General features: G+C 33.5%; 1 protein-coding gene across 1 annotated transcript in view; it reads right to left on the bottom strand.

Annotated features, from left to right (window-relative positions):
• Nucleotides 1–23512, bottom strand: part of ADAM7 (ADAM metallopeptidase domain 7) — a 108516-nt gene that overhangs the window by 40907 nt on the left and 44097 nt on the right. The window contains exons 4-9 of the mRNA XM_021698760.1: nt 23258–23336; nt 21601–21677; nt 20450–20642; nt 18243–18296; nt 15133–15204; nt 3165–3334 (exon numbers count right to left, since the gene is read on the bottom strand). Of these exons, the coding sequence (XP_021554435.1) occupies nt 3165–3334; nt 15133–15204; nt 18243–18296; nt 20450–20642; nt 21601–21677; nt 23258–23336 (645 nt within the window). The remainder of the gene's footprint in view (nt 1–3164; nt 3335–15132; nt 15205–18242; nt 18297–20449; nt 20643–21600; nt 21678–23257; nt 23337–23512) is intronic.

The raw sequence follows: 23512 nt of genomic DNA, 5'->3' as shown, positions 1-23512 counted from the left end.
ATAATTTTTATGTATTATTATATGTAAAATTATTATTTTTATATCATATTATATTATTATATATGTAAATATATATTTATTTTATATGTAATATATTTCATATAAATTTTATATTTATATATAATTTATGTTAAATATAAATTTATTACTTTATATATTATTATATGTAAATTGTTTTTATATCATTATATTATTATATATAACTATATATATTTATATATAATTTATGTTATCTATAAATTTCTAATTTTTGTGTATTATTATATGTAAAATTATTATATATATTTTTTATATGTTATATATTTTATATTTATATATAATTTATGTTACATATAAATTTATTATTTTTATGTATTAAATGTAAAACTATTTTTATATCATTATATTATTTTATATATAATATAAATTATATATAAAATATATATTTATTATATATATTTTATATATTTTATATTTATATATAGTTTATGTTATATATAAATTTATAATTTTTATGTGTTATATGTAAATTTTCTATTTTTATATCATTTTATTATTATATATATAAATATATATAAAATATATATATAATATATGTAATATACATATTTTACATATTTTATATTTCTATATAATTTATGTTATTATAAATTTATAATTTTTATGTATTACTATATGTAAAATATTTTTATATCATTATATTATATTATTATATATATATTTTATATATTAGATATATATTATATATAAAACACATATATAATATATATTATATATATTTTATATATATATAATTTATTTTATTTATAAATTTATAATTTTTATGCATTATTATATGTAAAATTATTATTTTTGTACCAGTGTAAAATATATATATAATATATATAAAATATAGGGGCGCCTGGGTGGCTCAGTCGGTTAAGCTGCTGCCTTCGGCCCAGGTCACAATCCCAGGGTCCTGGGATCGAGTCCCACATTGGGTCCTTGCTCAGCAGGGAGCCTGCTTGTCCCTCTCTCTCCCTCTGCTTGTGCTCTGTCAAATAAATAAAATCTTAAAAAATATATATATATACACATATAAAATATATATAATATGTTATATATAATATATTTTACATATTGTATATTTACATATAATTTATATTATATATAAATTTATTATTTTTATATATCATATAAAAATATTTTTATATTATATTATATGTTATAACATATAAATATAAATATAAATATATTTATTCATTATATATTAATAATTATATTATATTAATTATTATATAAATATATATTATATGTTATATATATTGATTATTATATAAAATTATAAAAATTATATTAAAATATATTATATTGTATTATTATATTAATTATTATATAAAATATTATATATAAAATTATATATTATTATATTTAAAATTATATATAATTTGTATATATATTTATATATACTATATTTATATAAATTTATATTTATATATTTATATATAATTATATATATTATATAAATATATATTGAAATATAATTATATTTATACATAGAAATAGGTATAATTATAAATAAATAAATATTTATTATAAATTATTATAAATATTTCTTTCTTTACTATTGATATGTCCTACATTTTTGTCTCAGTGTTTACCTAGTATCTTGGAAGAATTTAGAATTTTGGTCTTCCTAGACTCTGGAGATTTGGAAAAATACCACTTATGGAGATGCAACCTCAGAGCAAGCACAATCTGGATTCTGAATTTGCTCATGGTTACTTGAAAACAAAAATCACAACATGAAAATGCCATATAGATTGTCTTACCACTTCTAGTGCTATGTGAATATAGATGAGAAGACATACAAAAACTGAACACGTAAGAAGTCCCAAATATGATGTCCAATTAGATATTTAGGAGCACTTTTCTCATTTCCTCATTTGCAGACATAACTATTGTTGTGAGAAACTACTGCTCAGAATAAGGGACATTCATGAAAGTAAAAAGTTTTTCGCTTATAGCCGTGTAATATTTCTAGACTAATTTATTAAGTATTTTAAAATACATGTCCAAGGTATAGGCAAAGAGGCTAATCTTGTGCACAATGAAGGTTATGGTGATATTTTACTTTAACCTCTATCATTTTGGTGCATACTAGTGCATGAATATCTGAGTCCAAGTCAGGTACAACTATCCCCCGGAGATAACTGTGGGCCATCCCAGTTATGAAAATCAGAAATGATATTACTTTAGAGATGTGATTCACTCTCATCAATCTGCCAAAGAGCTGGACCCAATCTCCATCTATAGGCTTTGGAAGGTTCACAGTTCCTAGTTCAAACTGAAAGAACATTTAGATAACGCTAGGAAGCACATTTGTAGGATGTGTTTGCAGACCTTAAGAAACACTGCTATTATAGGAAGATGAAGTAGGTAAAGTGGGTACGATTGTTACATAGTAGCCTTAAGGGCACCAGAAAAACTGCTAAAAGACTTCATTGCTCCAAAGTTGTGCTTTCATACTTTAATTAGGATAACAGAACTATGATTAACACAAGGTTAAAGTCAGTTCAGCTCCACAATTATTTATCATTTCCTAGTAGGCTGAGTAGTGTGGTAGTTATTTTGAATTACAAAAATGATAAAAAATCACTCCGCTTTCTTAGGAATGACCTAATATTGTAGATAAATCCAAACCTTTATTTACTTAGGAATATTAAAGCTGCGGCGGATTAGTTATCCACCATAATGAATAGTAGAGGAGATGCTCTTGAAGTGCTATTCATTGGATAGAGATATTTCATTGAGGGAAAATTTCCAGAGAATGAGGTGCTTTCCCAGAAAGGTGGGTTTTGGGGAGTTTTGGAATGGCATAGCATGTAAGAATTAAGGGAGTTAGGGCTGGATGCTGATAAGTAAATTGATTCTAAAAGTACATTACTTATCTAATGACATTTTCAGCCATGACCAGAAATGTAAATATATCATGTTTGCTTTCTAGTATCAATCACTATTAGAAAGAAAGATTATTAAATATTTCATTTCGAAATTTTATGTATAGCTAGACATACATTTTGTCACTGTGTACTATGCAAAAGTCAGCTGTTTTAAAAAGTATTTTGTTGCTGTTCATTTGTTTTGTTTTCTTTTCTTTTTTATACTCCACCTAAAATATGCAGGAAAATAGAGCACTTACATACCTGAGTAATAGAACATGATCAAAATTATTCCTTTTTTTCAGGATTATTTCTTGCCAAGTTGAAAAACGCAATAAGGTATTTTCTATATTTGAATCTATGTCTATTTTATCTCCATTTGTCCACATTTCAAGGCCAACCAATGTCACATGAATGTCCAAGGTTTTATAAATCTGTCAAAGGAGAAATAAATTTTCATAGAGTCAAGTTACAGAAGGATCCTTCATCATTACTATATTCCTCTACAATAAAAAAAAAGTAATTCTAACATGTGATGTACATAAACAAAAAGTGTAGGCCTTATTTTACAAATGGCTATATTGAAACAGAATGTAGTGTAAATTGCCCAGAATACTGGGTGAATTGCCATGACCAACAAAAAAACTTAACTGAAATAAAAGATCTGATTACCTTTGAATATGATAAACCTTACAGACACTGGGCTCAAGATGTGTCTAGCATAAAAAAGTTAGTAAAGCTCTGAGATTATAACTGACCTGAAGATTTGAATTTACTAATAGTGGCACATAGAGGGATGAATCTTCTTTCTTTATTTCTCTATTTAAGTCATTAGTTGGTTCTATGGCAGAATAGAATGTTGATACTGGTTTTCAGAAACCAAAAACCAGCTTAGCTGCCATATTTTGTTTGATTTTTTGGAACTACTTTGTTGTCTGAGAAATCTTTTTGGAGATAGCTCAAAACCAATAGCTATAGCTCATAAGCCTTTTTACCTCATTCCCATTTGCTTTTGTAAACACTAAGTTGGTAGATACTTTGATGCCAGCACAAAAGAAGACAGAGTTGAAGCAGATATTATATGAGGATTTTTGAGACAAAAAAATGTTATATAAATTTTTTTTTAAGATTTTATTTATTTATTTGAGAGAGAGAATGAGAGACAGAGAGCACGAGAGGGGAGAGGGTCAGAGGGAGAAGCAGACCCCCCGCCGAGCAGGGAGCCCGATGTGGGACTCGATCCCGGGACTCCAGGATCATGACCTGAGCCGAAGGCAGTCGCTTAACCAACTGAGCCACCCAGGCGCCCTAAATTTTATATTTCATAACAGCCAGTACAAAGTGGGTTGAAAGAAAGAATGAAGAACGATGAACACTGAGTTAATGATGAGGTCACTCACACAATATTAGTAGAGGATGCAAACAGTTATTAAGAAGTGTGATACATCATGGCTGTAATAACATTGTGTTAATTTTCTACTTTTTTTAACCTGCATAATATGAATATATTGAATTTCATGTGTCAATGTAATAACCCAACAAAGCCATTTCATAAGCCTGAGAACTAAGCTTCCTTTAAACAATCATGAAGTTAGACTTTTAGTCAAATCATGATCTCAAATCCATACTGGAGCCTGTAATGTCCATTCCTTTTGACCCTGACCTTATTGTGGAATAAACCTTGAGTCAGGTCCCACAGAACAAGAATTTTTTTTTTTAACCTGGTCTCATTGGAGTCTCTACAGTTCCTGGGTAGGCTTTAGGTCCATAAAACTGGAGAAAGTACAAAATGGAAACAACAGTTACCATTTGTCATCCTACTAAGGCACTCTCTTCTAGTGAGAACATACCCTATAAAATAAAACCATGCTGCATCTATGGAATGCTTGGATGGGTTTGGATATACATATTTAGGAGATTGTGAAGAGTCAATTCACTCTTCATAGTAGAGAGAAAAACTTTGAAATTTCTGAGATAAAGGGGTAAAGGCATGAAAAAAAATGAGAGAGGATGCAGTAAAATAATGAGTATGGGCACTGTGAAGGATAAAGGATCAGTATGACTTCCCAATCTAAACTGAAAATCTTTAGTAAAAGTTCAGTAATATGCACTAGTTTTGTATTTATGTTTACTTTGGCGATCGAACCCAAAGAGAAAGACTGAGTCTTATATTTGTATCAGTGTTAGGATAGTGATAAAGACAATTGCAAAATATAAGAAACAGGACAAGAGGAGCTTGAGCTGAGAGGTAGAGGAGCAGAGCAGATCACCCTCAGAGCAAAGCCAGTACCAGGCATGAGCCCTTCCATGCTACACACAGGCAGGGGGATTAATTCCACACAAAGCCAAGAGTAGCTCCTGGCCTTTTCTTATTGAAGACTGGGAAATTGGGAGTAGCCCAGGCAAGAGAACTGAGACATAGCCCCACCCACTGTGGGGAGAGTCTTCTGGTTCCATCTGACCAAAAGAGCTAGTGACATTCCTGAAAGCTGTGTGAACCAATGGTGGCTTGAGCCAAGAGATGGGTGGATAGAGTTGATTACTCTCAGAAAAAAGCCAATTGATTTTTGAGTTTGTGTTATGCTATTTTACTTTCACAAAAGACCTACATTAAAATCTGTTTTCACTGAACAAAAGAAATCTGAAGAGGATTTTTGCTTTTATGAGAAAGGGCAAAAAGCAAAAATAATGCTCAATGTTTGTTTTGTGGTGAGCCATTATAGAGGCAGCACACACCTCAGGTAGGTGGCACTGCCAAACTCTTTCTCCAGGGACCACACTCAGAATCTCAGCATCAAGCCACCATAGCTTTGAAGTGTGTCTGTGGGCATCAGTGCTGTATCTCAATTTATTTTGTGCATTGATTAGCCAGATGTGTCCTAAGGTACCAGAAAAGCCTAAGAGAAGTTGTTTTTTAGCTCAGAAACATTCCCATATAAATTAATAGTAATTGCTTCTTAGCTTTATGCTATTTTGGCCTATGAAAGATTTAACAGGAATACTCTACTCTCAGATAGTGGGAGAAACCTATACCAGGTGTAAAGGCTTCCTGAGCTACACACAGGCAGGAGGATTAATTTTTAGCCAAGGCTGAGGGTAGCTTCTGGCACCTTCTAACTGGAGAGCCTGTTCGGGAAATTGAGAGTTGCCTGGAGTAGCCACCCAGGCAAGGGAGATGAGCTATACCCTACCCACAGTGAAGAGTGCCTTTTTGTCCCATCTGACTGAAGGTTGGTAAGACACCCGAAAGCTGTGCAGCCCAGAAAACTCAAGAAAGGCACAAGAGAAAAGCAGACATAGCCCACAGTCTGCAGAGCAAAGCCAGTGGTGTTGTTTGGCTGATGACCTTGGGGGGCAGTTCAGCTTAAATCAAGACAACAAAGATATATTCCAGTTTTAGAGCTGCTTCTCCCACTGCACGAGGGCAGGGAATCTAATTCATAATCCTGCTCATCACTGAATATAGTCTTCAGTCTGTCTAGTCTTCAGTCTGTCTAACCGGGCAGCCTAACCAGAGCACATGGGAAGCTGTGTAGCCCAATCAACAGTGTTATATACAAATGACACTTGGACAGAGAGCACAGCCCTTGACTTCCTCTGTAGAACAAAACTGGTGTCGTTGTCTGATCAGGGAACTCCATGTATATTATGGCCTGCTTTGGGCCCCCAAACAATGAGCTGTATAGTCACATGGCCTTGTCCAGGGAAGCTAATTTATAGTCCCATCTATTATTGAATATAATACCCAGTCCCAAACATCTAGTAAGTCTGACCAAAAAATTCAGGCAACTGAGGAGTCCATCCTGCATCCTCACTTAGCATGGGAACCAAGCCTGCATCTCCATCCTCAGAGCTCAAACAGTTATCTCATCCAAAAATAGACCTGCATCTCCATTCTCAGAGCTCAAACAGTTGTCTCATCCAAAAATAGACCATAGTAGTAAGCCCAATCTTCCCAAAGACATTATCTGCAAACACACACAGAAACCCAACTGAGCTGACTGGTAAAGAACTGTCTCTGCCAAAGAAAATCTATACATCTGGAAGAGACTCCCTGTTATCTGAATGTGCAGTACCAATGTAAGGAATCAAAGATCATGAAAAATTAGGTAAATCTGACTCCACCAAAAGAAACTGATAAAGCTCCAATAACTGACCATAAAGAAACAGAGATCTATAAACTGTCAGGGACACAATTTGAATACTCCTCTAAGGAAGTTTAGTGGACTACAAGAAAACACAGACAGACAACTAAATAAAATTAGGAAAATAATGCATGAACAAAATGAAAAGCTTTACCCATGTGGAAGAAAGAATTAGACAGTAGACATTACCCAGTGAGAGGAGCAAAATGAAAAAAAGAATGAAAAAGAGTGAAGAAAACCTACTGGAATTATGAGACACAATATAAAGATTCCATGAGAATTCTAGAAGGAGAAGAGAAAAAAAAGGGATAGAAAGTATATTTAAAACAATAATGGCTGAAAACTTCCTGAACCTGGGGAGAGAAATAGACATCTAGATCCATGAAGCCTGAAAGACAAATAGATTAAACCAAATAGGGCTACATTAAGATACATTATAATTAAATCATCAAAAGTCAAAGATGAAAGAATTTTAACAGCAGCAGAGAAAAGAGAGGCATTACATATAAGGGAGCTCCCATATGACTATGGACAGATGTCTCAACAGAAACTTTTAAGGCAAAGAGATAATGTAATATCAAAGAAACTGTCAACCAAGAATACAATGGCTGGTAAAGGTGTCCTTCAGAAATGAAGGAGAGATAAAGACTTTCTTGAACAACCAAAAGCTGAGGAAGGGAGTTCATTACCACCAGACCTGCCTTAGAAGAAATGCTGAAGGGAGTTCTTTGAGTAGAAGTAAAAAATGCTCATTAACATCATAAAAAACACAAAATGATAACATAAATCTCACTTCTAATGGTAAATATATAGTCATCATTAGATTCTGCAATTTGGTAATGGCAGTGTATAACTCACAACTCTAGTTTAAAAGTCAAAAAAATGAACATAGCAAAAAAACCCATAAATACAATATGTACAATGTTATTAGTTACAAAATATTAAAAAATATAAATTGAAACAGCAATAATGTAAAAGGTAAGGAGGATAAAAAGGGAAAGTGTAAAGTATATGAATTCTATTAAAGTTAAATTGTTATCAGTTTAAATTAGGATCTGATAAGTTTGCTATTTTATGTAAACCTCATGATAATCTCAAGGGAAAATTTTCTGGTAATTAGACGAAAGAATACAATAAAGAAGCCAAAGCATACCAATACCAAAGACACCAAAATACAAAAAAGAACAGTAGGATAAGAAATGGGGAAAAATGGATCTGTAAAATAACCAGAAAACAATTCACAAAATGGCAATAGTATGTCTTTACTTACCGATAATTACTTTAAATATGGACAAATTAAATTCTCCAATCAAAAGACATAGGGTGGCTGAAGGGATTAAAAAAAGCAATATCCAACAATATACAACATACAAAAGACACGTTAGCCCTAAAGACACACATAGACTGAAAGTGAAGGGATGGAAAAAGACATTTCAAGCAAATGATAACCCTTCCCCAAAACAAAGGTAATTATACATATATCAAAGTAGATTTTAAACTAAAAATGGTAAAAAGAGACAAAGGCCATTACATAATGATAAAAGAGTCAACACATCAAGAAGACATAACTGTAAATATTTATGTGCCCAATATTGGAAAACCTAAATATACAAAGCAAAAACTAAGAGAACTGAAAGGAAAAATTTTTAAAAAATTTAATACTCCACACTGGACAATGGATAGATCATCCAGACAGAGAATCAATAAGTAAACAGTGCATTTGAACAATACCCTAGTCCTAATGGACCTAACAGATGTATACAGAACATTCTATCCAATAATAGCAGAATACATATTCTTATGTGTACATAGAATATTTTTTTAGAGTAGGCCATATGTTAGGTTTTAAAACAAGTCTAAGCAAATTCAAAAATCATGAAAAATCATACCAAGTATCTTTTCTGAAAATAATGTCATGGAACTAGAAACCAATAACAAGAGGAAAACTGGAAAATTCATGAACACATGGAAACTAAACAACACTCTCCTGAACAATCAATGGATCAAAGAAGAAATTAAGGGGGAAATAAAAGACCTTAAGACAAATGAAAATGGAAACATTTTGGGATGAAGAACTTATGAGATGCAGCAAAAACAGTTCTAAGAGAAAAGAAAGTTCATTACGATAATTGCCTACATTAAGAAGTAAGAAAGATCCTAGATGAACAACCTAACTCTATACCTTGAGGAACTATATAAACAACAACAACAACAACAGAGCTCAAACTTAGCCAAAGAAAGGAAATAATAAAGATTATAGGAGAAATACATGAAGTAGAGAACAGAAAAACATTGGAAAAGATTAACCAAACTAAGAGTTGGTTCTTTAAAAAGATGAAGAAAATGGACACACCCTAGCTAAGACCAAGGAAAAAGATAAAGGACTAAAATCAACAAAATTATAAATGAAAAAAGAGGCATTACAATGGACACCACAGAAATTTAAAGGATAAGAGCCTGCTACGAACAACTATATGACAAAACCCGGATGCCTAGAAGAAATGCAAAAATTCTTGGAACTAAACTACTTACCAAGATCAAATCAAGTAGAAACTCTGAATAGACCAATTACTAGTAAGGAGATCGAATCAGTGATCAACAATATCCTCAATATCCTAATGAAGAAAAGTCCAGGACCAGATAGCTTTACTGGTGAATTATACCAAACATTTAAAGAATTAATATCAATCATTCTCAAACTTTTCCAAAAAACTCAAAGAGGAGGAAACACTCCCAAACTCATTTTACAAGGCCAGCCTTACCCTGATACCAAAGCCAGAAAATGATATTATTAGAAAAGAATACTGCAGGCTAATACCCTTGATGAGTATAAATGAAAAATTCTCCATAAAATACTACCAAACTGATTTCAGCAGCAGGTTAAAAGAATCATTCACATGATCAAGTGGAATTTATCCTTGGGATGTGAGGATCATTCAGCATAAACCAATGAATGTGACATATTACATTAATAGAATGAAAGCAATGAATCATAAGAATTGTATCTCAAATTGACAAAATTCATTTCATTTGTTATAAAAAAAAACTCAACAAATTAGGCATAGAAAGAACATATCTCAACATAATCAAGGCCAGTTATGACAAATCCACAGCTAACATCATGGTGAAAGGTTGAAAGCTTTTCCTCTAAGATTAAGAACAGGGGCAACCAACTCTTGATTTTGGCTCAGGTCATGATCTCAGGGTTGAGATCAAGCCCTGTGTTGGGCTCTGCACTGGGCAGGGAGCCTGCTTAAGATTCTCTTCTTCTCTCTCTGCCCACTTCCCAGCTTGCATGCATTCAATCTCTCTCTCAAAAAAAAAAAAAAAAAAAAAAAGAACATGAGTGTCCACTGTTACCACCCCTCCCTATTCCATGTAGTACTGGAAGTCCTAGCTAGAACAATCAGACACGAAAAAGAAATTAAAGGTATCAGAATTGGTAAGGAACCAGTAAAATTGCCTCTATTTTCAGCCATGATATTAAATATAGAAAATCCTAAAGACAACCAACAATTGTTAGATCTAATCAATGAATTCAGTAAAGTCACAGGATATAAAATTAACATGCAAACATGCATTTCTGTACAATAACAAAGACATTTTTGAAAAAGAAAGAAAGAGATTCATCCCATATACATGAACATCAAAAACAATAAAATTTTAGGAATAAATTTAACTAAGGAGGTGAAAGATACCTATGCTAAAAATGATAAGTTGATAAGAGAAATCAAAGAAGACATAAATAAATGCAAAGCTGTCCTGTGTTCATAGATTGGAAGAATTAATATTATTAAAATATCAATACTACTGAAAGCCATTTATTTTATATTTTTGAAAGCCATTTATATATTCAATGCAATCTTTATCAAGATTCCAATGATATTTTTTACAGAAGTAGAAAAAGCACTCCTAAAGTTTATATGGAACCACAAAACACCTCAAATAGTCAAAGAAATCCTGATAAAGACAAACAAAGCAGGAGCATCACACTTACTGATCTTAAGTTGTACTATAAATCTAAAGTCATCAAAACAGTATGGTACTGGCATATAAACAGACAAATAGTCCAATGGAACAGAATCCAGAGCCCAGAAATAAACCCAAGCATATACAGTCAACTAATATTTTTTAAAGATTCACTTACTTATTTTAGAGAGAGAGAGAGAGTGTGTGAGTGGGGGGAGGGGAAAAGGATAGGGGAAGTAGACTCCCCGCTGAGCATGGAGCCCCATGTGGGGCTCAATCCTATGACCCTGAAATCATGACCTGAACTGAAGCCAAGAGTCGGAAGCTCAACTGATTGAGCCACCCAGGTGTCCCTTACAGTCAACTAATATTTGACAAGGAAGTCAAGAATACTTAATAGAAAGCACAGTCTCTTCAATAAGTGGCACTGTGTCAATTGTGTATTCACAATACACAATTACTAACTTATACTACTCACAAAAATTAACTCAAAATGGATTAAAGACTTAAATTGAGTTTTACTATGAAAATCCTAGAAGAAAACATAGAAGTAAAGCTCCTTGACATGGGCCTTTGTAATGATTGTTTGGATATGATGCCTAAAGCACAAGCAATAAAATAAGAAACAGTCAAGTGGGACTGCATCAAACTAAAAAGCTTCTGCACAGCAAAAGAAACCAGTAAAAAAGTGAAAAGACAACTTATGGAATGGGAAAATATATTTACAAGCCATATATCTGACAAGGGGTTGATATCTGGCACACATAAACAACTCATTAACTCAAAAAAACAAATATCTAATTTAAAAATGGGCAAAGTAAGTGAATAGACATTTCTTCAAAAAAGATACATGAAAGGCCAACAAGTACATGAAAAGATTTTCAACATCACTAGTCATTAGGATAATGTGAATTAAAATCACAATGAGATATCGTCTCACGCTTGTTAGAATGGCCATCATAAAAAAGAGAAGAGACAGGGGCGCCTGGGTGGCTCAGTCATTAAGCGTCTGCCTTCGGCTCAGGTCATGATCCCAGGGTCCTGGGATTGAGCCCCGCATCGGGCTCCCTGCTCAGAGGAGAGCCTGCTTCTCTCTCTCCCACTCCCCCTGCTTGTGTTCCCTCTCTCGCTGTCTCTCTCTGTCAAATAAAAAAATAAAAAAAATCTAAAAAAAAAAAAAAACAAGAGACAACAAATACCGGTATGGATGTAGAGAAAAGTGAACACTTGTGCACTGTTGGTGGGATTGTAAATTGGTATAGCCACTATGGAAAACAGTATGGAAGATCATCAAAAATTTAAAAAATAACTATTATATGATCCAGCAATTCCACTTCTGGAAACATATCAAAGGAAACAAAAGCACTAATTCAAAAAGATATATGCACTCCTATGTTTATATAAGCATTATTATATAATCAAAACATGAAAACAGTCTAGGTGTCCATCAATGGATGAATGGAAGACGTTGTAGTAGATACATCAGTGGAATATTATTTGGCCATAAAAAATCAAGGATATCCTACCATTTTTGATAATATAGAATACCCTAGAGGGTATTACGCTAAGTGAAATAGGCAGACAGAGAAAGACAAACACTATATGATCTCACTTACATATGGAATTTTTAAAAAACAAAAAAATATCATAGGAAAAGTTAATAGACTTGTGGTTACCACAGGTGGTGTGTAGAGAGAGGGGGAAATTGGAGGAAGGTGGTGAAAAGGTACAAACTTCCAGGGATAAGATAAATAAGTACTAGAGAGTACAGCATGATGACTACAGCTAACACTGCTGTATGATGGATAGGAACGTTTTTAAAAGAGTAGATACTTAGAGTTCCCATCACAAGAGTTTTTTTTTCCCTTATTCTTTTGGGTTTTTCTTTTCATTGTATCTATTTGAGAAGATAGATGTTAGCTGAACCTACTGTGGTAATCATTTCACAATTTATGTAACTCAAACCATTATGCTGTATGCCATATACTATACAGCAGTGTATGTCCGTTATTTCTCAATAAAACTGGAAAAAAAAACGCCTAAAAACCTTGATAGGAGAAAAGATGGTTACAAAACCTGAAAGAATTATTGGAAAAATAGGATTAGACCCAAGTCATGAATAAACTTACAAAAACCCTTATCAATCAATCAATAAAAAGAAACAGGAGAAAACGGAGATAACTATGAGAGAGAACCATTCCACTCCACATTGTTCCTACCTTTTAGAATAATATGGGGAGGATTTTTAATTTCCATAGACATAGATTTAAAGTTCGGAGAAATTTTACTTCTGGCTAAGATGTATAAAGTTGGAAAGAATGTTGCTTCTACCCTGACAAAAAGAAAAAGCCAGAGAATCTACAAAGTCATATATCAGACCATTAGTTAGTTGAGGTAAACAGGGCAAATAGTAGCCTGAAATCTAAGGAAAGATTTCCTCCGGTGGGGAGAGATGGTACTAGAGCATCTCCCAGTGGCAGAGCATGATAAAAAGAGATGCTGAGCACCATATAAGACATAAGAAGAATTCACAAGACATTTGTAAGGAATTGCTAAAGGGTAAGTGTGGGATAAAATGAGCGTATAGGACCTTCTGAAAGACAAAGACATAAGGAATTTCACACCTACTCTCAGAATCTTCTCCATGAGCCTCCTCTGGATGTGTATTAAACCATGGAGGGCAGAGTGGGAGACTAGAGAGACCCTCCCTTTGTGTTATAGGCCTGAAGGACAGGAAAAACTGTTGCTTTGGGAACATCTTTAAACCTACCAGACTCTTATTCTCCAGAGACACAAAGGCACTAAGCTTCTGCCAATATTTTTTTTCTGTTCTAATCTCATTATTACTTCTTTTCTTGTGCTAACTGTGGGCTTAGTTCGTTCTTCTTTTTGTAGTTCCTTAAGGTATAACTTTAGTTGTTTATTTGCTATTTTCTTTTTAATTGATGTATGTATGCATTTACAACTACAAACTTTCCTCCTGGAGCTGCTTTTGCTGCATCTCATAAGTTTTGATATGTTTTGTTTCCATTTTTGTTAGTATCAAGATTTTATTTTGATTTTACCTTTCATTTATTCTTTGATCCATTTGTTGTTCAGGAATGTGTTCTTTAATTTCCACATATTTATAAATTTTCCAGTAATCTTGCTGTCATTGTACTTGATATAATTTCCATCTTTTTGAATTTGTTGAGGTTTGCTTTGTGGCCTGCTATATAATATACTATGAAATATTCCATCTGCTCTTGAGAAGAAATGGTGTATTCTGTTGCTCTTGGATGGAATATCCTGTATATACCTGTTGGCTTCATTTGGTCTATACTGTTGTTCAAAACCACTGTTTACTGGTTATCTGTCTGGATGACATATCAATTGTTGAGTGGGGCATTTTTTTTATGTTCCCAGAACTCAAGTGAAAACTGATTATTGCTGAAAGAAAGGGAAAGAAAAGAAAAAAAAAAAAACCTTCTGCCGCTGGAGGAGAGGCAGGAAGCTGTCCTAAGGTCAGAGCATTCAATGTCTCCTACCAATGAAGGAAGAACACAGTGAGAATAATCTACCCAAAGACCCATGGATGACAGAGCTTTCCTGAGACAGGATAGATCAGGGCAACAAAACACTCTGGGTCCCATAACTAGGCTAGCAATCACTGAGTAACAAATAAGAACAGATTACTATTGAAGAAGAGATAAGAATGTGAGTGGAGACATTGATCATTGCAATGCCTTTGATAAAGGCCTGAAGTTGAGGGTGAAGCAGAAACAAGCTCTCCAACAATGCTAGGTTATAGAATAGTGATTTTAAATGCATTAGTGGATTTGATTTATGCAATAATATGAATATTCTTTATACAGTGCTTTATAAATTTTGTGATTAGTAACCAATCTTTGAAACCTCCTTAAATATTAAATGTCATTTACTTAGAAAACCAAAGCCTCAGTGCTGTGGTTCATTTATTGCTGTGAATTTTTCATGGATTTTGGCTAATTAATACACATGGTGAATTTTTGTATTTTGGGCTGTCTCAATATCGAGATTACCACAAAATCCAACAGCTATCTTAAAAGGTTTCTTCTATTTTGCACTTTTAGCTTGATTCAAACTGTATTAGATCTTACCATGTTGACAAAATTGACCATTCCCCAAATTCTGTTCCTCAGTTTAGTGTGAGGATGATTATTCCTTTGATACTGGAAATAAAACATCAGATCAACATTCATTAATAATAGGAGATGAATAAAAACTCAACAAAATACTTCACTCACTATGAGATATTTCCAAGGGTGGGGGGGACTTATTGGCATTCTTTCTGGCCAGCTAAAAATCTGGGCAAATTATACAGAATTATATTTTTGATATCAAATAACTAGATATAGCAGTTTCTAATGACATGCTTCAGCTTAGCACTACTTTAAGGTTTTCTTCATAACCTTATTCCCTTTTCACATTACAATATATTACAGTACATTGATTTATTAAACCAACTAATAAGTGTTCTTTAGAGTCCATATTTATCATGCTGATGAAACAAAACTTATGAAAGCTCTACAGAAACCATTATATTGCAAATAAAGCAGATACTTTATCAGCCCTTCTATGTTCATGGTTGTCACAAACTAAGGAATGTAATCAAGGACCACCCTAAAGCCAGAGATGTGATGGAGAAAGACAGGAAATTGTGGCTCCCCCTTCTCTCCAGAGAAAGGCTGAGAAGACAAAGTGGACTTTCCTCCTCCAGCCTATTCTGTCTTTTTTCCCCTTCTAACAAATGGATTTTCCATTTGTGCCATCAGGACCTTGTTCTTAGCATGATCAATTTAGACCTGATAAAATATACCTTATAAAAATAACAAAAGTATCCTGTAGGGATAAATGCCAAATGATCAAGCTTGTTTCATAATAAAAAGTAAAAGAAACATGGCTTTTCTGAATCCTGCAAGTATCCTCCAGTTACTTGCTCCATTGCTCTCCTGTTCTCTCATATATCTAAATACCTCAAAGATATAACATTAGACTCTCCTCACTTCTCATTTCCCATTCATTCCTCAATCTACTATTCATTAGTTTAACTGCCTCTATTTCATTAAAACTATTCTTGACAGGAACATAAATGGCCTCCTAGTTATCCAATCTGTTGAACACATTTTCCTCATCTTCCTGGTCATCTTGTCTACCTTTAATATTGAACATTTTGTCTTTTAAGAAATTTCTTATCACCTTGGTTGCTAATACCCTATCACTCCTAGTGTTTTATTGTACAGAGTTGTCTTTTTTTCCACCATCCCCTTAAGTTCTGGATGGCAAATATAGTTTCACACCAGGATTCTTAGTGACCAATTGGTAGTGCTTGCCTAAAATACACAGTTGAGAAAGATCCTGAGCCTATCTTAGAGATCACAGTGATAGGGTACTTTATCAGTCAGTGATATCCACCCATGGGGGTATGGGAAAGAAAGGGGTATGGGGTCTTTGCATTCTATTGACAAGTCTTTATTATATGGCTAGTCTTCCCCAGCATATAGACACTTGTGTTCTGCTTATTCTTTCAACTTGTTATATCTGGGTGTATATATCCATATCCTTACTCTATTTAGCTGATTAAAATTCATCATACTGTCTTCAAAATATGTCAGTACCTTGAAATATTTTCCCAAAGTTGCTTTCGTTTTTCTATTTCATCTTACCAGAATACACTAACTCTACATTGTTCTTGCTGTTGCTCTTTATACTCAGCTAACACATGCATGTATGCATGCGTGCATATATAATATAAATATATATATCTAACACTCAGAATCTAGTATATTAGACAATCATTAGCTATTTGTTAAGTGAAAATAGATGATTTACTATAGGAACTTCTCAAAAAACACCCCTTAAATATTTAAAGACAATATTAAGGCAGCATATGTAAGAGCTATGCATGTAAAAGTCCAGTTTAATGCCCCTAAAATAATATCAAGCAAACCTTTACCTGGTATCTGGGGTAAATATTAAATTTAATACATCGTTCTTACTTCTTTCTAATAAATTATTATAAAGAAAGCTTATTTTAGCACTTTAAAAAGTTAGTTAACATGTTCTCTAACACATGTTAATGTAAGCCTATCTGATGCCTAAATTTTACCAATTACCTTTTTAAAAAAATGGATAACTGAAGTTTCTCCTTTTTTAAAAAAACGCAACAATGTGTATCTTTCTTTTAAATTAATGTAGATCTCATTTATTTTGTCTTATTAGGATGGCTAAAATTTTCAGTTAATCTGTCAAAAGAAAATTTATTGACAGTAAAAATAAATGTATCTGATTCTCACTTTTGGAGAAAAAAACTCCAACATTCCTACTGGAGGGGAACTAAAAAAACCCTACTCTCCCTGTAACTCTGTTATTTCTTGTTGCATATCTTTTCCTACTTTCTTGTTAGGTGTATAATCTGAAATATCAGTGGATAATTTTCAGTTCTTGGAGAACTTATTCTACTTCCCATTATGTTGGTTGATTCCTCCTCATGTGATTAGTTTTATCTTGGATTATGAAAATATCTTTATAGGGCATTTTTGACTTGAGCTTTAACAGTTTATCAAGTTTTCAATCAGTTTTTATGTTGAAAGCTTTGCTTGGCATTTCTGTATCTAAAGAAAAATATATCATGCTCCACATCATTGCATGACACAAGTTTAGGATTTCTGCTTTCTCATGCATAATATGTTCCCTGCCCATTGTTACAGACAGACAGAACATTCCCTTTCTCTTTACAGTTTCAGTGGAGAGAGATTCTCCAGTTCTCTTTTCAGAGATGGGGCAGCTCTTTATGGCTCTGGGCATTATGCAATATGTTCTATATATTACATGTCACCAAGCCTTTGAATTTTACTTACTACTTTGACAGAGGTTCTCTTCTCATTTTTAGGACTTGGAGATTTCTTGTGTGGTTTTTTTTTTTTTTTTTCCTGAGCTAAACTATAGTCTGTGCACATATTTTCAATTTTGTATACTTTGTTCATCATTTCCATGTATTCATAATAGGGATGAGAATTCTATTTTGGCTTAGTCTGCTATACTGCCAAAGGACCTTATCATCTCTTATATAAATCTGTTTGGGGAAGCTAAAAACAACATTAAGCCCAAATGGACTTCTTATTAAAATACTTTTTTTTCCTCTTTTCTAGGATCACAACTATAGTTTTATAAGCATAAATGAAGAGCAAATGTTCATCTGAAAACTTACCACATTACCATCAGCAACAATGAACAGTTCAACATACTTTTCTTCATGGACATTCTGGAAATTTATGAAAAATTTAATGAAGTATGGTTAATGTTCCTCATTTTAATGTTTTAAGTTAAAATTTTCATGGTAAGAAATGTTAATATTATTGATACGGGAAAGTCAGGTACAGGAGTATAACTAATAATTCCAGGAATTTATCTAAATAAAACCCAATGTATTATTAAAACATGTGCCCCTGTATATCAGATTTTAATAAACCTGAAACAATATTCAATATTTGAATATCCTTCCTTTTTTGTTTAGTCTTTCAGGTAAAATAAGAGTTATATTTATTGCAACATTATTTACAATAGCCAAGATAAGGAAGCAACCTAAGGACCTATCGGTAGATGAAAGGATAAAGAAAATGTAGTACACACACACACACACACACACACACACATGAATATTATGCAGCCATAAAAAAGGATGGAATCTTGCCATTTGCAACAATATGAGTAGATCTAGAGGGTATTATGCTAAGTGAAATAAGTCAGAATGAGGAAGACAAACAGTATATGATTTCACTCATATGTGGAATCTAAAATTCAAAACGAATAAACAAACAAAAACCAGAATCAGACCTATAAATACAGAGAACAAACTGATGGTTGCCAGAGGGAAGAGGGGGTATAGGGATGGGCAAAATGGGTGAAGGGGAGTGGGAGACCCAGGTGTCCAGTTATGGAACAAATAAGTCATGGAATAAAAGGCACAGCAGAGGAATATAGTCAATGGTATTTAGTAGCATTGTATGGTGAAAGATGGTAGCTACACTTGTGGTGTGTAGCATGATGTATGGAGATGTTGAATCACTATGTTGTATACCTGAGACTAATGTAACATTGTGTGTTATACTCTAAATAAATAAATAGAGGAGTTATAAATAAAGAATAATGAATACATTTTTTTAATGTTTAGTTTTTTTTTTTTTTACTTATAAAGTAAATGCTTACTAAGTAAGCTCATATAAAAAAGACTTACCAATAGTGGAGAACAAAACATAGGAATGACTGGCTAGTAGGACTGACTGGACTCCTTCTATTCCTTTCCTGTCTCCCAATCTCTTACTTTACAGTAGCCTCAATTCCAAAGAAATGTATAAAAGTTATACATTTATATTATAGATCTTTTATTTTATAAGTCACCAATTCCAGAAAATTCTGTTTTCAGCTCTCAGTGTTATGCATTAAGATGCATGCATATTATCTGAGTATAAACCAGAGGCATATTGTACAAAGATTTAACTAAGTCATTCTGTGTGTGAACTAAGTAATTATGTATCAATTGATTGAGTAAATCAGAAACATCTGTTAGGCACCTAGTAAGTTTCCGACACAATCTGGACCATGGATATGTGAAGAAGATGGGCACTCATGGATCTTAAAGGCTGACACCTACTGGGGATTTGAAGTGATATGAACTAATTGTACAGGAAAGCCTAAAACACAGAGGACTCTCATTGTGCAGTCATCCCACCAGAAATTGAAGTTGCTATTACTTACTTATCTTTAATAATTAATAATTAGAATATTTGGACTGATGAAAGGGGGAGATCCTGACTTATCATCAACTCCCCCCAACTGAAAAAATGGCAGTGAAGACAAGGGAAGACATTATCTAGGAGAGCTTTCAAGACATTGCAAATTTCATTCTTTCCACCACTTATAGCCCTAATGCTATAAATCTCTATGTACGGTTGTAAATATTCCCTTTCCTTAAAATTTGATGGGACGAATTAAGATTTACTGTAGGGAATGAACATTTTCTTTTTCTTTTTTTTAAAGATTTTATTTATTTATTAGAGAGAGAGGGAGAGCACGAGCACAAGTAGGGGAAGGGACAGAGGGAGAGGGAGAAGCAGACTCCCTGTTGAGCAGGGAGCCTGATGCGGCGCTCCATCCCAGGACTCTGGGACCATGGCCCGAGTTGAAGGCAGATGCTTAACCAACTGAGCCACCCAGGTGCCCTGGGAATGAACATGGTAATAGTAAAAAAAAAAATGGTAAAAAAATGTTTGACATTTTAGATTTCAAACAATGAAGAGTAAGACTCAGGTAGCACATACACTTCATTAGTTGGGCTCATCTCTCTGTTTTGAAATAAAAAAGGAAATAAGAGACATTTTTCCTGGCATTAAGATGATTTAAAAATAAAGCACTTACTTCTATTTTGAGGTCTTCCATGATTTTAATATCATCCTTTGAATCATTTGTCCTGGTAAAATTGAGTTCTGTGCAAGAATAATTGGCAGCATACTGTATCCTTGGATTATATCTGAACACCAAATGTTGTCCCTCATCTGAATATTTCACTGGTTCAATGAGGTACCTTTGGTCATATACCCTGAAGAATCCCCTACAGAAAATGGAAATGTGATGTATGTTCAAGATGTATTCCATTTTACCTCTATATTTCTCACAATTATTCTTTTGTTCCATTTTATTGACTTCACCTATTTAAGAATGGAAACTATAAGACCAAGGCCTCATGAGCATGTATTCAGGTATTCTGAGTGATAAAAAGATGAAGTGACATGTGGCCTTTGAGTTAATAACTTTTGTAAGAGTCAACTCATCTAGATTTTCAGAAACTTGACAGTTCAATTCCTACTTTGAAGTCTCAGAGTTATAGCAAACATTTTGTGAATCTTTTATGTCCATCATGCATTAATTGTAGAGTAAATATATGACAGTAAAATAACTATTATCTAGAAATTTTGTCATTAAAGGTGTTCTTATTCCTGAATATATTGGGATCTACTCAAGTAAAGTACACATACATGAAGGTGGAAGTTTCTTGTTCTTCTACCCTTTACCCCACATTTCCTCCTTTACTCTTAAGCCCAAGATCTACAGAGAACTGAAATAGGCTTTACTTCTAACTTTAATTTCTAAAGACTCTAACTCCTGATTATTAAAAATGTGTGAAATGTGTGGTGATTCACAGGACTAGAATCAGGAAGCCTGGTTTTTGGATTGAATTCTATCACCAGCAAATTGGATGCTCAGAGGCAAGTCTCTGATTTCAGTGTCTCTAACATGAGAGAACAGGCTAGATGATTCCCAGCAGTCTTCTAACTCTGAATCCCTTGATCATATACTGAAAAACTTGTCTTGCTTAGGGCTGTGCATTAGACATCTTTTTGTCAAAAATGAACGTAACAATGGGCTAGAATGGATATTCATGGTGAAAATATACAGTAGCTTTTTCCCATTAATGTTTCGATTTATAGGGTTGTTAGAAAGATGAGAAGCAAATGTCTCTGAAAATCCATTAAGCAAACTTATAAACAAACTAGATACTTGTGCAATACCTCAGACCATTACATGTGCTGATACTGGCAGCAGAATCGAATTCATGTATGATGGATCCTTGGTAAAAACAGTGATCCTAAAATAGAGGAAGAGGCAATTGATATAAGTACACATATTCATATTACATAAATATTAACTTATCCATATTTTATGTTCACAATACATCAGCATTTCATTGTCACAAATTGTACACATATTCATGTATTCATTCATTGCATCCTGTCATTTGGAAAATTTTGAAACTCCTTTAGAATCCTTTTAATTGCGTGATTACATTTTGTTAAGCAGTATATGGATTCTTCCCTCACAAATTTAGCAGCTCTTAGTTGATGAATCCAGCCTCAGAAATGTGACCTTTTTCCTTATAAATATTTCTCCTTTAATCCATCCTAAAATTTCTACCAAACTACCATTCTTGGGTTGTTATTACAATTTTCCTATGAAATCATGCCAATGTTTTTGATGATTGCTAAAATTAAGTCTCACTCTCCAACCAGGCCTCCTCAAGCCCTTCTCTCCTGCTGCTGTGCTTCAGTCAAGTTGGTATCCTTGTCACTCCCTACTTGGTGCTCTGCCTACAGTGGTTCTGTCAGGTAATCACCTTTCCCATTATATCCATCTGTTCAACTCCTGCCTATGTGTGGCACGATCCCATGTGACCTCAGACCCTCACAGGCCAACAACCACCCCTTGCATAAAATAATGTTATTCAGTTTTCTTCCATTTCTATTTTACAAAGATTGCATGATGACTTACATTTCATAGTTGACTCATGCCTTACATAGAGGAAATAAGTTTCAGAAAGTATACTTTTGATAAAAGAGAACAATGTCATCTTTGTTTAGAAGGCAACAGGGTTTTAGAGGGGAGGGGAGAGGGGGGATTGGTTGGTCTGGTGATGGGTATTAAGGAGGGCACGTACTGCATGGAGCACTGGGTGTTATACTAAAACAATGGATCATGGATCACCACATCAAAAACTAATGATGTATTGTATGGTGACTAACATAACATAATAAAATTTAAAAAAATAATAATAAAAAAATAAATAAAATTTAAAAAGTGGAAAAAAGGTAAAAAAATAATAAAATGAAATAAAATGTTAAAAAAAATAAGGCTACAGAGGAAAGGGAAGGAAGACTGTAAAAGTAGAACTTGTATCCACTGGAATAATATTAATGATAAATGAACAAAAACTCATTTGGAAATAGGAAAGACCTCAATGTTGGTGCATCAGAAGTCCCAGGCCAGGGAATATGACTCATGTAAGGGTCAATTAGATGTAGGTTTTAAAACTGTTTCATGTCTTTAGGTTTTATCCATTTAGCTTGATGACAATCTTATCAGGGTGTCTTATACTGCTTTTGTACACTGCTTTGCCCTTCCTCCAGACTTAACACCCTTTTGGGTACATAGAAGTCAGTTTAGTAAAGAAAAATACATTAACAGTCATTGATTTGCTTGTTAGGCAGTAATCAGCTTCCTTTAGAGTCTGGAGGGTCATGTTTTCTATTCTAGGATAATTCAATGACAGTACTCAATGTAAGATTCATTTCTGACATAACATTTTCTGAAGCTTCGTATAAAGCTAAATTGGGTTTCAAAATCACATGAGGAAATTTCAGAAAAGAGAAATAGGAAGGTTCCATAAGATACCATGGTGGAAGGATAGCTGGTGATGGCCTCTCCTCTTGTGGAGTAGTAGGTTTCACTGTAATTTGAGGCTAAGAACTCCCTGGAAAAGATGGCAGAGAGATAGTGAGATTTACTCATTGTATAAAGTTAACAGATAAAACCAATTATGGGGGAGAGAAGTCTCCACGCTATTCTCAAATCTCAGCAAATTCCTCTCATGATAAAAACACATAAGCAAAACAAATCCCACTCACATGAAAAGACATTCTACCCAGA

The sequence above is a fragment of the Neomonachus schauinslandi genome, chromosome 2, assembly GCF_002201575.2.
Source record: "Neomonachus schauinslandi chromosome 2, ASM220157v2, whole genome shotgun sequence".
Classification (NCBI taxonomy): domain Eukaryota; kingdom Metazoa; phylum Chordata; class Mammalia; order Carnivora; family Phocidae; genus Neomonachus; species Neomonachus schauinslandi.
The sequence above is the reverse complement of the archived record's forward strand: the minus strand, read 5'-3'. Positions and strand labels throughout refer to the sequence as shown.